A 15,932-nucleotide genomic window follows, 5' to 3' on the forward strand; every position below is an offset into this window, starting at 1 on the left:
TAAAGAAGGTTTGCATGTTTTAAAGACATCCACGGTAATGATATGCAAAGATCATACTATATTCACGAAGGTCGTACATCAGGAGTGTTTAATTAAAAAAAGGTTTGGCATATTTTGAGGACATTCACAATAATGATATGCGAAGGTTGTAACATATTTGTAGAAAGACAAAAGTTATAAAAAGTTTAGAATCAAAGGTTTTGAATATGAGGATGATTTGGACAAATTGATAGGCATTTTGAAGAAAGCACTATTTTAGAATGACAGTACCGTCATTTTTCGATTAAAATTCTTGCCACCTTCAAACCGACACATAAGAGTTCTTCAAAAAGACTCTTGTACCAATCCATGGGCAACAAACTGTTTTCACTTTTTGGGGTCATCGTTAATCTTAGATGCACAGTTGTTTTTTTCAACAGTTCAAATCTGAAAGAATGGGATGCGAGAGAACCAGAGTATCTAAATAGAAAATTAAAGAAATACTAAGCTTTGTTTTTTCGTCTGTATACATTTTCCACTATAAATAAAAATGAGCACCTTCTTGAGAAATGTCCTGCTGCAAAAGAAAACAATAGTTTTGATGAGTAAAATGGAGGATGTACATAAAAATCCTGTGCGACTGAACCTAATATGTGCCTTGATGCCCTCTCATTTTGATGGCAGAATGCTGGGAAACTTATCATTCTTAGTTGCTTGCAATCACAAAACCAGTAATAACAACGAAGCACATGCCAATACAGGTACCAAGTATGGAGCAGTCCAACTTCGTGCACGCATTTCCTGCGATATTATATCTAATATCATAAGCTTAGCACCACAAGAGGCAAAAAAAAAAAATCACCCAACTTGAATGTACAATAAGACCAGAAATGTACATAGAAGAAATGTACATTCTTCCACGTAGTATTCAATTCCCATCCTTCTCGTGTTATTCCATCTTAACCACAAAATATCAAACATACTTCCTTTGTCGAGTTATAAATATGCACAGGCTGAAAGACAACGAAGAGATGCAATGACCAAATTGGAGAAAGTCCAAGAGTCTCATGGACTTAGTTGATAAAACAGGCAAATAGTACCAAATTGGGCCAAACTAACCCATGTTATTGCCAAGTCAAATCCAGTTGGTGCTAATTATCCTGAACCGTGGCAACAACTTTGACAACATGATCCAAGATGGAGGAGTCGATTTAAGACCCAAACCCATGTCACGATGCAGTTTATATACTGTCCAGTCGTTTATGCATGCCAATTGCCTCAGGTTACCAGTTTATGTGGCTTTCATTTTGGTGGACAGAAGCGTCTCTCTCTCTCTCTCTCTCTCTCTCTCTCTCTCTCTCTCTCTCTATATATATATATATATATATATATATATATATATATATATATATATATATATATGGATTAATATTTGGTGCTATTGAAGGCACCGAACTATTGAGCACAACTCACCTTTTTTCATGTTTAGATTTTTTTGTAGATCAGACATTATAGATGTGATCTACAAGGTTTGTTTAGTAGAAAAATGAGTTTTGAGTCATGTAAGTAGGCTTTTTTAAGGGCTTCAAAAATCAACAGCCCACAATACACTAAAATTTCACAACTTAAAAAATCATATTTTTAAATCGAAATAATATGATCCAAGGTTTGATCTTTAGCAAACAAACCATGCTGGACACATTTATGTGGTTAAATTGAGTCAATAAAGCTTGAACCTGTGATTTACAGCTCAATAGTTTTGTGCCTTCAATAGCACCAAATATTAACCATATATATACTCATTTTTTAACGGGAACACAATAGCAACATAAGGCATTATATTGTTTACATTTATTGATGGGTTTTGTTTACCAAGTGTTCTTTCACCAAGAAGTCAGGTCCTTTTGCTTGGTAGTGCTCTCTCTCTCTCTCTCTCTCTCTCTCTCTCTCTCTCTCTCTCTCTCTCTCTCTCTCAGCACAGATTGATAGTGTGTACTAAACACACTTTTTGGTACTGAAAACCAAGGGGGGAGAGAAAGATAATGTTAACAGGAAAAACATACCAGAAACAAATAGCAAGAATAGATGGCAGAAGAGGTGCATGCAAACTAGTATCATTGATGTTGCCGATATTTTGAAAATATTGCAATTATCGGTATTTCAAGGTCAGCCAACATTTTCTCAAGATTTTCAAAATATCGGCAGATATTATTCCAAGATTTTCAAAAAGCATCTTTGTTTATATATTTCATCTTTTTTTGTTTCTTTTATATTTTAAAAGCTTTTCTTATTGTTTTTTTATATTTTTGTAAGAAAAATACTACAAAACCTATTATTTTTTCTTTTTTATTATTCACTATATGTTTTTCATTTTTTAAAGCTACCGAGATTTTTCAAAGAGAAAACACTTTTTGAGAATATCTCCAAGAAAAAACCTCACCAAGAAATTACCTTGAATGATATGGGTGGTTATGATGCAAACCAAAGGGAGAGAGTTCCTCCAATATCAAATACCCGCAAACCACAATTATTCCCAACATAAGAAGAATACAAAAACATGTAGCTGTCATTGAAAAAAATCTTGTAGCTACATATGGAGTGAAAGCAGATCCAGAAACGAATAGCATGGTAAATTTTGGTGACATGAGATGCAGCCAAGTTTGTTAATATTTCTACTAGTAGTAGAATCATTCCGATGAAATTCATGAACTTAATCATGTTTTAGATTACGCCTGAAGATACCTTTATGATTAGAGGCTAGCTATAAAAAATACTAGTAAATGTGGAATCAATTCAGATTTTCATTAATCAATAACAAAGAAACTAACCAAAAGCATGCACAATTTGAGCAACTTACAAGACTAAACCATGCATGAATAGACTATATAAACATATATATCCCTTTATCAAACAAACAACAGATGAATGGAAGTTTGGAACCATCCTGACAATATAAAAAGAATTTGCAATTTTGAAACGACAAAACCTCCTCCATCATTCATAATACCAAAGATCAGCCCTAGCTTTGTCACATGTATTTCAAAGGCTTACATGGGTCAAATTTCTATCAGTTAACCATTGTTGGATTAGGCTAGCCATGGTTAACTGCAACAATTTACAAAACGACTTTGCACCAATGTAAACTCCAATTAAAATGAAGAGGTAGATTCCTACAGAAGTAGGATGATTTCTAGCAATCAAAAGTGGATTTCCAGCGTGCTGTTGGCAGGACATTGTCCAATGGAGACTGACTACAAAATCTCCTGCCCTGAGAGATTTAGGAAGATTTCTGAAAGGTGAATGGTTATGGTTCAAAGATTTGTGAAAGACCCAACCTTAGGGTTGTTAAAAAGTGTACACATAAATATAATTATAAATATAACTATATATAATATAATATATTTTAATATATGATATTTTTTATTTATTTATTTATTTTCTTTTTCTTTTCTTCATTTTTGTATTTTTATTTTTGTCTAGTTCAATTTGAACTAGACTCAAAACTAGTCAAGACTTAACTAGTTCTTGACTAGTTTTGATAGCCGTTGGAGCTAGTCCAACGGCTACAATTGGAGCCGTTGGACTAGCTCCAACGACTCTCTAAAGGTCTCTAAAAGATCCTCTTTCTCTCCCTCTCTCATTGTGTATAAATAGGGGTGACTCCCCTCTCCTTGTAACAATGCTTTTTAAGCATTTGATGTGAATCAAATAAAGTTTATTATTCTCTTTTGAGTTCTCTCATTTATGCCCTTTTGTGGGTTACGATTGAAGTGTCTTTAATAGACACCTATTACAAGCATTTGTGCTTTCGTGGAAGATCTTTGTATCAGAGCTTGGAAGCTTTTATATCTTAGAGAGTTGTCACCTCGTTTTTCATGTCACTCTAGCAAAAGTTGATTTATCTCCTTATTCGTTATTCAAGTGCTTTTTGTGCTATCATAGTTGAAGAAAGAAGTTGTTTGGAGGATCGTTGACTACACAAAAATCGTCATCATGCTCTTGCTCTCTCTTTTTTGTCATATTTTCTTTCTTTTTTTTCTCTCATCCTCTCTCTTTCTTCTTCCCCCTTGTAAGAATGGATGACAATGATAAAGTCACCGTCATGCCCATAAAACTAAATTATACAAATTATGTAACGTGAGCTTCAATTATGAAGCATCACATTTGGGAAAAAGGGTTGTGGAGAATAGTAGATGGTTCTGATTCGGAACTAAAACGAATTCTCACAAAAATTGAAAATGAGAAAGAGGTACTCTCACGAAATGAGAGAAAAACAAAGCATTAGCCACCTATGAGGAAAAAGCATGGAGGATGGTGCAAGCCAAGAGTATGTCATGGCTAATTAATAGCGTAGACATCAAGACATGCTCTAGTCTTACCAAATTAGAGCATGCCAACAAGGCTTGGGAGTATCTTAGAAATATATATTCCCTATATATTCCCTTAAAGACATTGCTCATGTGTACAATTTGCAAGATAAGGTTCGAACTTTGACCCAAAAAGACAAAAGTATTAGAGAATATTATAACGAGTTGTCCGAACTTTGATAAGAATTGGCTCTTCTTGAGCCAAAGTGGCATTGTCCCGAAGATATTGAGCTTTGCCAAAAAATAACTCGATATGGAACATTTTTACCAATTTGTAAATGGTTTGAGGTCGAAATTTGAAACAACCAAATCGGCCCTTCTACATATAGGAAAAGTTTCCTCTATTGTTGACACTATCGAAGAATTAACTATGGAGAAAAATAGGCTAAAAAAGAATACTCCAAAGAATGAAGAGGATTTAGTTCTAACTGTATCTAGACCGGGAAATTATATGTGCACTTATAGGCCGCCTCATTTTAGTAGACAAGGTAATGATTATAACAAAAGAAAATTCATTTGTCACCATTGTCATGAATCAGGGCACTGTAGGCCTCAATGTCCTAAATTGAAGAGAAGAAAAGAAAGTTGAATCCGTTGGTCCATCACAAGAATCAAAAGATCAAGTCAATCAAGATGCACCCGTGTCTATGGCACAACTAATGAAAATTCTTCAACCTCTTCTCAAAGGAGTATCTTCCTCCACTGAAGCCTCGATCGAAGCAGTTGTCGCTTCCTTCTTTGATCTTGGTAACTTTTCTTGGCTCCTTGACTCTGGTGCTTCCTTTCATATGACCCTAAATATCAACAGTTTGTCTGAATGTAATAACAATAACTCAAGTGTATCAAATGTTTTCACAGTTGATGGTACATCTCTTGAAATAAAAGAAATATAAGAAATTTCAAAAATCTTCAAAACTCTAAAAAAATCTTTATTCCAAAAGTTAGATATATTCTTGAATTAAATCTAAACCTTTTATCTGTCTCTCAAATATCTGATTATGGGTGTAACATTTCCTTCTCTTCTCATGGTTGTTGGGTACCAGGGAAGCTGATTGCGGAAGGTCATAGAGAAGGAGGACTCTACTAAATGGATTTTGGGGAATTATCCACGAATGTGTTTTGTTATAATGTTCAAAAATTGGATTTGAATCTATGGCATAAAAAACTTTGCCATCCTCATAATGTTTTTCTCAATGGAAACCTAGTTGAAGAAGTTTATATAGAAGCACCACCTATTCTAAGTATATCTAAGGGTAAGACTCTTCGTTTAGAAAATGTTCTTTATGGTCTTAAAGAGACGTCAAAAGCCTGGTATGACAGGTTTAGTCATGTTATGCTTGATATTGGATTCATAACTTGCTTGACTGACACTGTTTTGTTTGTTAAGATTTTTTATGCAGGAATTATTATTCATTCTTCTTCCTTATGTGAATGACATGATCATCACCGGAGAAGACAAACAGGGAGTTAAAAACATTAAAAAGCTTCTTAAAAATCATTTTGAAATGACTGATTTAGGTTTATTGAAATATTTTTTAAGAATTGAAGTTGCTTATTCCCTTAACGTTATTTATTATCTCAATCTAAGTTTGCTTTTGATATTGTTTTCAAGTCTTAAATTACAGACGATAAGAGACTGGATATTCCAGAAGTTGTCAATACCAAAATGTGAATCGATGATGGAGAACCTCAGACAGCTTATTGGAGCACTTTCCTATCTCTTCATTACTAGACCTAATATAGCACATGTTGTACACACAGCTAGTCAATTTCAGCAGGCTCACACTTTTGTTCACATGGGAGCAGTGTTGTATATTGTTAGATCCATTAAGTCTTCCCTTTTACGCAGCCTCTTCTTGTCTGCATCATCTTCATTAGATTTAATTGCTTATACTGATGCTGACTCGGGAGGTGATATAATGCCCTCAAAATTTTAACCTTAATTATTGTTTAAATATTGAAATTTTGAGACCATTTTTTTTTTAAAAGTATGAGTAAATCAGATCTTATAATGCAAAAATGAATTTCAAAAACGGTTAAGACTTTGAGCGGGGTTACAGTAAAGATAACAATCAAATCAAAATGTACGAGATATAAACATTTCAAACCATGTACAATATAAGACTAAAATATGAAGAGTTTTAATTTCATTTCAAATCAGAGTATAAAAACAATAGTTCTGTCTCTACATGATTAAGTACTTAAAACGAAAAGATCATGTCTACCAAGATTGCAAGCTAATAGTGGACCCTCGAGGATGCAGCTCAATCAGTCCTTCGCTTCAACTACTCATAATACTTTACCTGCATTACCTGTCTCCCATAAAACAGGGTCAGACTCGCTAAAGTCTGGTAAAGCAACCCAAACTCAAACTTAAAAGAAAACATATCAAGCATTTAAAGGTAAAGGCATGATATATTATTCATCAATCGTCAAGTGATACACAAGGGAACAACGTCCTGTGTCATTCCTTTCAAGCATTTAAAAGCATTTCATCACTTAATATTTTATTCAACCTTAACTCACATAATAAAGTATAACCTACATGCATTCAAGTCATCGCATAAATATATGTATGCATCTAAGACATTCAGATCATTGCATCATTTTCATATGCATTCATAATTCTTATAAACAATAAGTCAAATCACATTTGTTCATTCTAGCATGAAACACACGCACGTGCCTTCTAAGTAATTTAGTTAAATATTCATGATACACATCAATCATGACACATATGTGTGATATATTCACTCAGACAATCATAATGTAATTATTTGCATTGAAACTATGTAGGCGTAATGTATCATTTAACTAATAAGTCCAAATTAGTCATTTGTAGGTGTGATGTGTCATTCACCTATACGCTAACATAAGCGTCAGAATCATAACCTCGTATCAAGATCTAAAATCAATAAGGATTTGATTCTCACATCTGAGTTCAGTATATAATCATGTTACAACAGAAAAGTCAAATTTATATATTCATAATTGGCTGTCTCAATCAACTCAGAAGATCATCACAATTTATCATAACATTTCAATTAATCATATAAATATTCACAAGATCCACGTTGGATCGCCTAGCGTGGGAAATGTACAACTTCACAAGAAGTTACCGTCCTAGACGGATGGTCTGCCTGATCTTGAACAATGCACTTCCTCACAAGAATATGCGGTCTTTGTGGGCTACCCGCTTTTGGACAATGCAGTTCCTCACAAAGACTTACCGCTCTAGCCGGATTACCTGATTTGGTCATGTGCACCCTCACAGAGAAACCTTTGAGAACAGTTCCTCAACGAGTACCATATCCAGTGAAAACTATTGTGATACATGCATCAATACAATTGACCACTCTCAGGGTCGATAACCACCAACACGGACACAAGCATGTATACAATCAATATGCAGCACATCATACATCACTTCATATGGCACTTAAATCATAAAATCGCATATTTAACCAATAAGGTTCTATGAACCATAATTCACTATTGAACTTAAACATTTATCGCATGCATTCATAATTTCATGTCACATGGCATTTAAATCATATTATACAGAAGCATACTATCCTACGCATCATATCATCGCCACAAAGAACATTGCATTTTGTAAATTGAACCTCAAAGCATGCATAAACAAAACATGAGTTTTATGCATGCATATGTGAACATGCACATTTCATAATACGAAGCAACTAAACCTCAACATACGTAGTTCGAGTTATACACAAGATTCAAGTCATATATGCATTGTTTCACCACATGAATCAATATGCAAAGCAATCATTTCATGCATAATGTGTCTCACATATAGTGTATATATATATATATAGCATCCACATAAATCATGGTTTGTTCATGAGAGCACAAGACGTATCAGTCCATGCATAACGGTATTTGCATAATCCTATGATGAACATGATTCTATCGCTCATGCTTTCGTGCATGATTACACAATTATTATTTCACAGTAGCATTCAATATAGTCATGTCAAACATATCAATTTATGCAACATTCATTCACACAAATGCATGCTCAAACATGTACCTACAATAAACACACTCCATATTCCGCTATCTAAAATCATGACGAGCATGATCTCTGAACTATGACAAGAAAATCACTTTTATTCTCATACATTCAAATCATGCTCAGCATGATCTCCGAACTACAATCACAACAGCCCTAGATATCCACAACTAAGTGGTGTGTGCGCATAACTTGTATTTGCAATTCAGTGAAGTATTTAGCACAACAACGTGCTTATGCAATTAGTGTTAAAATGTATCTCTCTTTATGTAAATATTTACATATATATATATAAAGAGAGATACATATACATATATACATCACGTATATATGTATATGTATCTATCTTTATATATATATATATGTAAATATATATGTTTCTTTTTTCTTGTAAAACCTGCAAGGGTATTTTAGTCATTTCTCTTCCTTTTGCGCATATTCATAATTATGAATATGTTGTAATTCTTTTTGCATTTTTACTTTTCTTCTTTTTTTTTCCCTTTTTTGTCTTTATTTTTTGTTGACTCAAAGTCAACCTTGGAGGGCTCAACACTAGTTGTTGAGCCTCTCCAACGGTTAGAATTCTAACCGTTGGAGGGGCTCCAACAGCTAGTGGAGCCCCTCCAAGGCTCCTTTTCCTCTTATAAATAGGGGAGTTCCCCCTTTGTAAACTTCACTTCTCGGAGCTTTTGTTCTTCATTCTTCTCAATAAAATTCTTTATATTTTGTATGCCTTTGTGCATTTGAGTTTCTTTATTGTACCTTTGTGTACATTTGTTCTAAGTGTTCTTGTGCATTTTTGCACATTGGTGGTGTTGTGCTTATCGCACACTTTATCTCATTTTTGAGATATTTTCACATGGTATCAGAGCTAGGCTTAAAGGAAAAGAAGATCGTGCTCTTTTCTCTCTTCGTTGGAGTACCTCGAAAAGCATGCCATTAAGTTGTGGTGGTTGGAGTGAAGACTCGGCTCTTCATTCTATATTTTAGAAGCTTCCTACATCAAGAAGGGACTCATTTCGCATTATGGTACGCATTTATTTCTCTTTGTATCCTCTCTAATGGGCGAAAAGGATTCTCACTTCTCTCTTGGCTTCAAATTGAATGGAACGAATTATCATGTATGGGCCGGGAATATGGAGACCCATATAAAAGGTAAGGGTCTTTGGGGATATGTTCAAGGAACTATTCCCGAACCCGAACCAAAAATTACTACCCTTGAGAGAGGGAAGATCAAGGTTCTTGAGGGAGAAGAAAGAGAAAAGGCTTTTGAAGATTACAATAAGAAGCATGAAGAGTGGGAAATGAAAAATTACAAAATACTCTTATGGTTCTTCTCTTCAGTTGAGACCAAAATTAATGCCAACATTCTAAAGTTCAAAAAGGCATATCAAGTATGAGAATATCTTGAAAGAATGTATACCTCAAGAGATTTATCCCATAAATACTATCTCCAAAAGAAGGCTTTAACCCTTCAACAAGGAGAAATGTCCGTTAGAGAGTATTTCGCCGAGTTATCCACTATTTGGGATGAGCTTGCCCTCCAAGAACCTAAATGGAGTGGTGAGGCTATTGAATTGAAGGTCAAACAATTAGAAGAGGATCATTTCTTTAACTTTTTAAATGGGCTTAGACCCGAGTTTGAACAAACTAGATCCTCTCTCTTATCTTCCTTCTCTTCTCCTCCTTTGGAAGATGTGCTTACCAAATTAAGTGGAGAAGAAACTAGATTGGGAATGAATAAAACCAATCTAAGTGTGTTGGCCGTTCCCTCTAAAGATGAGGATGAGGGTGCTTATGTCGTCTCAAGACCGGGGAATAATGTTAAAACCTATAAACCCCCTCATTTTAACAAAAATCAATGAGGAAGAGAAAATGGTGGGCATTATGGAAGAAGAGATTATAGTAAGATCATATACCATTTTTGCAAAGAACCGGGTCACATTAAACCGGTATGCCCTAAATGGAAGAAGATGGTGGCTATGTCTACTACTTTCCAATCAACCAAGGAGGAAGGTCCTTCTACTTCCAATCATGCTACTTTGTCTCTCAATCAAATCATGGAAGCTCTTCAACCACTCCTCAAGGGATCCGTTTCCAGAGCCGCCATGACCACCTTCTCTCCTCCCGGTAAGACTCTTTAGCTCTTAGACTCGGGTGCATCCTTTCATATGACTCCAAATGTTTTCACTTTCTAAATACTCAAAAAATTTGTCACCCTCTTTTGTCTCCACCGCGGATGGGGCTTCTCTTGAAATAAAAGGAATTGGTGATTTTGAAAGACAAGGTTTTTCTATTCCAAAAGTTAGATTTATACCAAAACTAAATTTAAATTTGCTTTCCGTCTCTCAACTATCGGATCATGGGTGTGATATCAAATTCTCATCAAATAAATGTTGGATACAGGATCGCCGGTCTGGGAAGTTGATTGGGGAAGGCTCTAGGAAGGGAGATCTTTATCTCATGGAATTTCTTCAAATTCCAAAAACCTCTTTTTGTAATGTTGCCCAACATAAGGATATAAATGTTTGGCATAAACACCTTGGGCATCCAAATATTGTCAAGCTTTCGTATTTACATTTTGCTAAAACCTTATGTAAAGACAATTTCAATTGTAATGATTGTATTCTTGGAAAAACGAGAAGCTTACCTTTTGGACAAAGAACTATGTTTTCAACTAAGCCTTTCGAAATTGTGCATTCGGATGTTTGGGGACCGGCACCCGTTGTGTCTAAGGGAGGTTTTTCGTATTATGTTATTTATGTGGATGATTTCTCAAGGTATAGTTGGATATACTTCCTCAAACATAAACATGAGGTTTTCTCTACTTTTAAGGTTTTTCACATGTTAATACAAAATCAATTCAATAGTAAATTACAAATTCTTAGAACTGATTCCGGGGGAGAATATCTTTCAAATGATTTCAAAAGTTATATTGAAAATAATGGGATTGTTCATCAAAGGTCTTGTCCCAAAACTCCTCAACAAAATGGGTTGGCCGAACGAAAACATAGACACATAATTGAAACTACAAGAACTTTGCTAATTTCTCAAAAAATTCCAAAAAGATTTTGGGCCGAAGCGGCTCTTGCATCGGTTTATCTCATCAACCGACTTCCATCCAAAAACTTGAATCAAATATCTCCATATGAAATCTTGTATAAAAAAGAACCCGATTACAATAGGTTAAGAATTTTTTGTTGTAAATGTTTTGTTCTCACTGATAAGAATGATAAATTATCTCCCAAAGCTATTTCTTGTGTGTTTTTAGGATATTCGGAAACCCAAAAAAGTTTTAGGTGTTATGATATTAAGAATGATAAACTATATGTTTCAAGAAATGTAACCTTTTTAGAAAACATAAGTGGTTTTGAAGAACACAAAACTCATGAAGATAATGTCGATTATTCCTTTTTGTTTGAACTATTATCTAGAAATGAAGATTTTTTTAGCGATGATGAATCAAATGAGAATGAGGATATAAGTGAAAGTATTCCTCAAACCATTCACGATGAAGAAGAAATGATAAATGAACCAATTACCTATACACATAGAGATAAAAGCACTTTTAGAAGTGCAATAGAGAAATATAGTGACCTTAGTGAATCTTCCAACAACTCTCGAAGAACTGAAAGATCTAGGAAAAATCCTTCTAGATTTATATCCTATGAGTCTTTTTCTCCAAAGCATAGGGCATGTCTTAGTGCCATTCACTCATATCAAGAACCTAGAAATTTTAAAGAAGCTAAGGAAATGATAGAATGGAGGGATGCCATGGACAACGAACTTAGAGCCCTCAACAAAGCCAAAACGTGAGTTTTTCAATGTCTTCCAGAAGGAAAGAAAACAATAGGATGCAGATGGGTTTTTAAAATCAAAACCAAGAGTGATGGCACTCTCGAAAGATATAAAGCTCGTCTTGTCGCAAAAGGATATAGTCAAGAATACGGCATCGATTACGAAGAAACCTTTGCTCCTGTTGCACGAATGGTTATTGTAAGGTGTTTGATCACCATTGCATCTATTAAAAAATGGAATATTTACCAAATGGATGTTAAAAATGCATTTCTAAATGGGGACCTTAATGAAGAAGTCTACATGGATGCTCCTCCTGGTATGAACGTACCAAAGGGGAAAGTCCTTCGTTTGCAAAAAGCGCTTTATGGTTTAAAACAAGCCCCTAAGGCTTGGTATGATCAATTTAATGATGTAATGGATCAAAATGGTTTTTCCTCATGCTACACTGACACTGCTCTGTTCGTCAAAAAGTCTGATGCAGGAATTGTGATTTTACTGTTGTATGTTGATGATATGTTGATAACAGGTAGTGACATAAAGGGCATCAGAAACATTAAAACCACTTTAAAAGAAAAGTTTGAAATGTCAGACCTGAGGTATCTGACTTACTTTCTTGGTATCGAGGTAGCCTACTCTCATAGAGGCTATTTTTTGTCTCAAACTAAACTTGCCTGTGAGATTCTTGACAGATCAGGTATTACTGATGATAAAATCTGTGAGACCCCAGAAATTGTGGGATCAAAAATGAAGATCGATGATGGGAAACCTTTGGAGGATCCTACCCCCTACCGGCAACTTGTGGGATCTCTAATGTATCTTAGCATCACAAGGCCGGACATCTCTCATGTCGTGCATACTGCAAGCCAATTTCAGCATGCTCCTACATTCGTTCATATGAGTGCCGTTCTCCGAGTTGTCAGATACATAAAAGGGAACTTTAAACAAAGGAGTTTTTCTTTCCTCATCTTCTGAGTTAAATTTACTTGCATATACTGACTCTGATTGGGGAGGTGACCCAAATAATCGTCACTTCACTACAGGCTTTTGCATTTTTTTAGGTGAATCCCTGATCTCATGGAGATGTAAGAAACAACAAAAGGTGTCTCTATCATCCACCGAAGCAGAATATCGAGCCATGGCGTCTACAACTATGGAGATTGTCTGGATTCATCAGTTGCTGCAAGACATGGGGATTCCAATTCAAGAACCCACAAAGTTATGTTGTGATAATAAGAGTGCAATCTATATTGCTAAGAATCACACGTTTCATGAGCGGACAAAGCATATTGAGATGGACTGTCATTATGTCCGAGAGGCATATCTACAAAAAGTCATCGATCTTCCTTATGTAACTTCAGAATATCAGTTGGCAGATTTCTTCACCAAGGCGCTCTGCTCTCCAAGATTCAACTTTCTCCTTAGCAAACTTTCGGTCATTGTGCCCTAAGTTTGAGGGAGGGTGTTAAAATGTATCTCTCTTTATGTAAATATTTACATATATATATAAAGAGAGATACATATATATATATATATACATCACGTATATATGTATATGTATCTATCTTTATATATATATATATATGTAAATATATATGTTTTTTTTTCTTGTAAAACCCGCAAGGGTATTTTAGTCATTTCTCTTCTTTTTGCGCATATTCATAATTATGAATATGTTGTAATTCTTTTTGCATTTTTACTTTTCTTCTTTTTTTTCTTTTCCCTTTTTTGTCTTTATTTTTTGTTGACTCAAAGTCAACCTTGGAGGGCTCAACACTAGCTGTTGAGCCTCTCCAACGTTTAGAATTCTAACCGTTGGAGGGGCTCCAACAGCTAGTGGAGCCCCTCCAAAGCTCCTTTTCCTCTTATAAATAGGGGAGTTCCCCCTTTGTAAACTTCACTTCATGGAGCTTTTGTTCTCCATTCTTCTCAATAAAATTCTTTATATTTTGTATGCCTTTGTGCATTTGAGTTTCTTTATTGTACCTTTGTGTACATTTGTTATAAGTGTTCTTGTGCATTTGTGCACATTGGTGGTGTTGTGCTTATCGCACACTTTATCTCATTTTGAGATATTTTCAAAATTAGTGCCTAAACATGCTCTCTACAAGTTCAGTTAAGGAAACTTACTTTAATAATGTGAAGAACAACAAATCGAAACCCAAAAGACCGAGAGGTTTCAAAATCCGCAAAGACCGTTCAAGGAATGATGCACCGAACACTTGGTGTGTGAAAATGCCAAAAACTCTAAAAATATGAAATCCCCCAAAATCCAGAAAGATAGGGTGAACCACCAATAAATATTAATTGTTGAGCAGAAAACGCTGCATACACCAACATCTCCGTCTCACCAAATTTGGTTGCAAAATATAGATTAAAAATTTTAAATAGTACTTTGATTAAAATCACCAAAATGCCCCTTGGTTAAAAATTAAGATTTTTAACTTGCTAAATTCATCTAGTAAATTCCAAAATTCAATAATATCACACCAATATTTTACAAAACTCTTAAAAACATGTTTTTGATCAGAAGTAATATAATTGATTATTAAATATCTGAAATACTTTTAAAAAAATCAATTTTACGCTTGTTAGCTAAAAATGAGTAATTGATCATTTAAACACCAATAAATGAGATTTAAACGATAGAAACACATTTCTAACTTGAAGATAAAGATGAATTATTTATTTATTAATAATATCCAAAACTTACAAGTTTTACAGGTGATCCCAATAGCAGGCACTCAACCACTGGTTTTTGTGTTTTCTTAGATGAATCATTGATTTCGTGGTGGTGAAAAAAGTAGCAGGTCTCTATTTTGTCAACCGAAGCTGAATACCGAGCTATGGCCACTACAACAATGAAGGTAGTCTGGCTCAGAAGACTACTAGTTGACATGGGAGTTGAAGCGACAAAAGCTTCACGCATGTGCTATGACAACAAGAGTGTGATCTATATTGCCAACAACCGAATATTTCATGAACGCACCAAACATATTGAAATGGATTGTCACTATATCTGAGAGGAGTTTCTATATGGAACCATTGATCTGCCTTATATTACATTAGAATACCAATTAGCGGATTTCTTCACCAAACCTCTCGTTGCTCCTAAATATCATTTCCTCTTAAACAAACTTTCGCTCATTGTACCGTAAGTTTGATGGGGAGTGTTAAAAAGTGTACACATAAATTTAATTATATATAATATAATATATTTTAACATATAATATTATTTATTTATTTATTCCTTTTTCTTTTCTTCATTTTTGCATTTTTATTTTTGTATAGTTCAATTTGAACTAGACTCAAAACTAGTCAAGACTTAACTAGTTCTTGACTAGTTTTGATAGCCATTGGAGCTAGTCCAACGGCTACAATTAGAGCCATTGGACTAGCTCCAATGACTCTCTAAAGCTCTCTAAAAGCTCCTCCCTCTCCCTCTCTTGTTGTGTATAAATAGGGGTGACTCCCCTCTCCTTGTAACAATTCTTTTTAAGCATTTCATGTGAATCAAATAAAGTTTATTATTTTCTCTTTTGAGTTCTCTTATTTATGCCCTTTTGTGAGTTACGATTGAAGTGTCTTTAATAGATGCCTATTAAAAGTATTTGTGCTTTCGTGGAAGATCCGCGTTTCCTTACAAGGATTACGCAGGGGATGCAATCCAAGGTCAGCAGCGAGAAGGTGAGGTTTCTCGAGAGAGACTGCTATTTTTGGTAAATTGTTGTCACTGTACCAAGTCAAAACTCTAG

The 15,932-nt window shown here is 34.7% G+C and overlaps 1 protein-coding gene across 1 annotated transcript in view; it reads right to left on the minus strand.

Moving 5' to 3' along the window:
• Positions 1 to 370: 370 nt before the first annotated feature.
• LOC149828440 (glucan endo-1,3-beta-glucosidase 11-like) overlaps positions 371 to 15,932 on the minus strand; it is a 55,693-nt gene continuing 40,131 nt past the window's right edge. Inside the window, exon 3 of the mRNA XM_090017578.1 lies at positions 371 to 780. Coding sequence (XP_089873704.1) covers positions 700 to 780 — 81 coding nt within the window. The 3' untranslated portion in view covers positions 371 to 699. The remainder of the gene's footprint in view (positions 781 to 15,932) is intronic.

This window comes from Nuphar pumila, chromosome 9, assembly GCF_984573655.1.
Source record: "Nuphar pumila chromosome 9, dmNupPumi1.hap1.1, whole genome shotgun sequence".
NCBI lineage: Eukaryota > Viridiplantae > Streptophyta > Magnoliopsida > Nymphaeales > Nymphaeaceae > Nuphar > Nuphar pumila.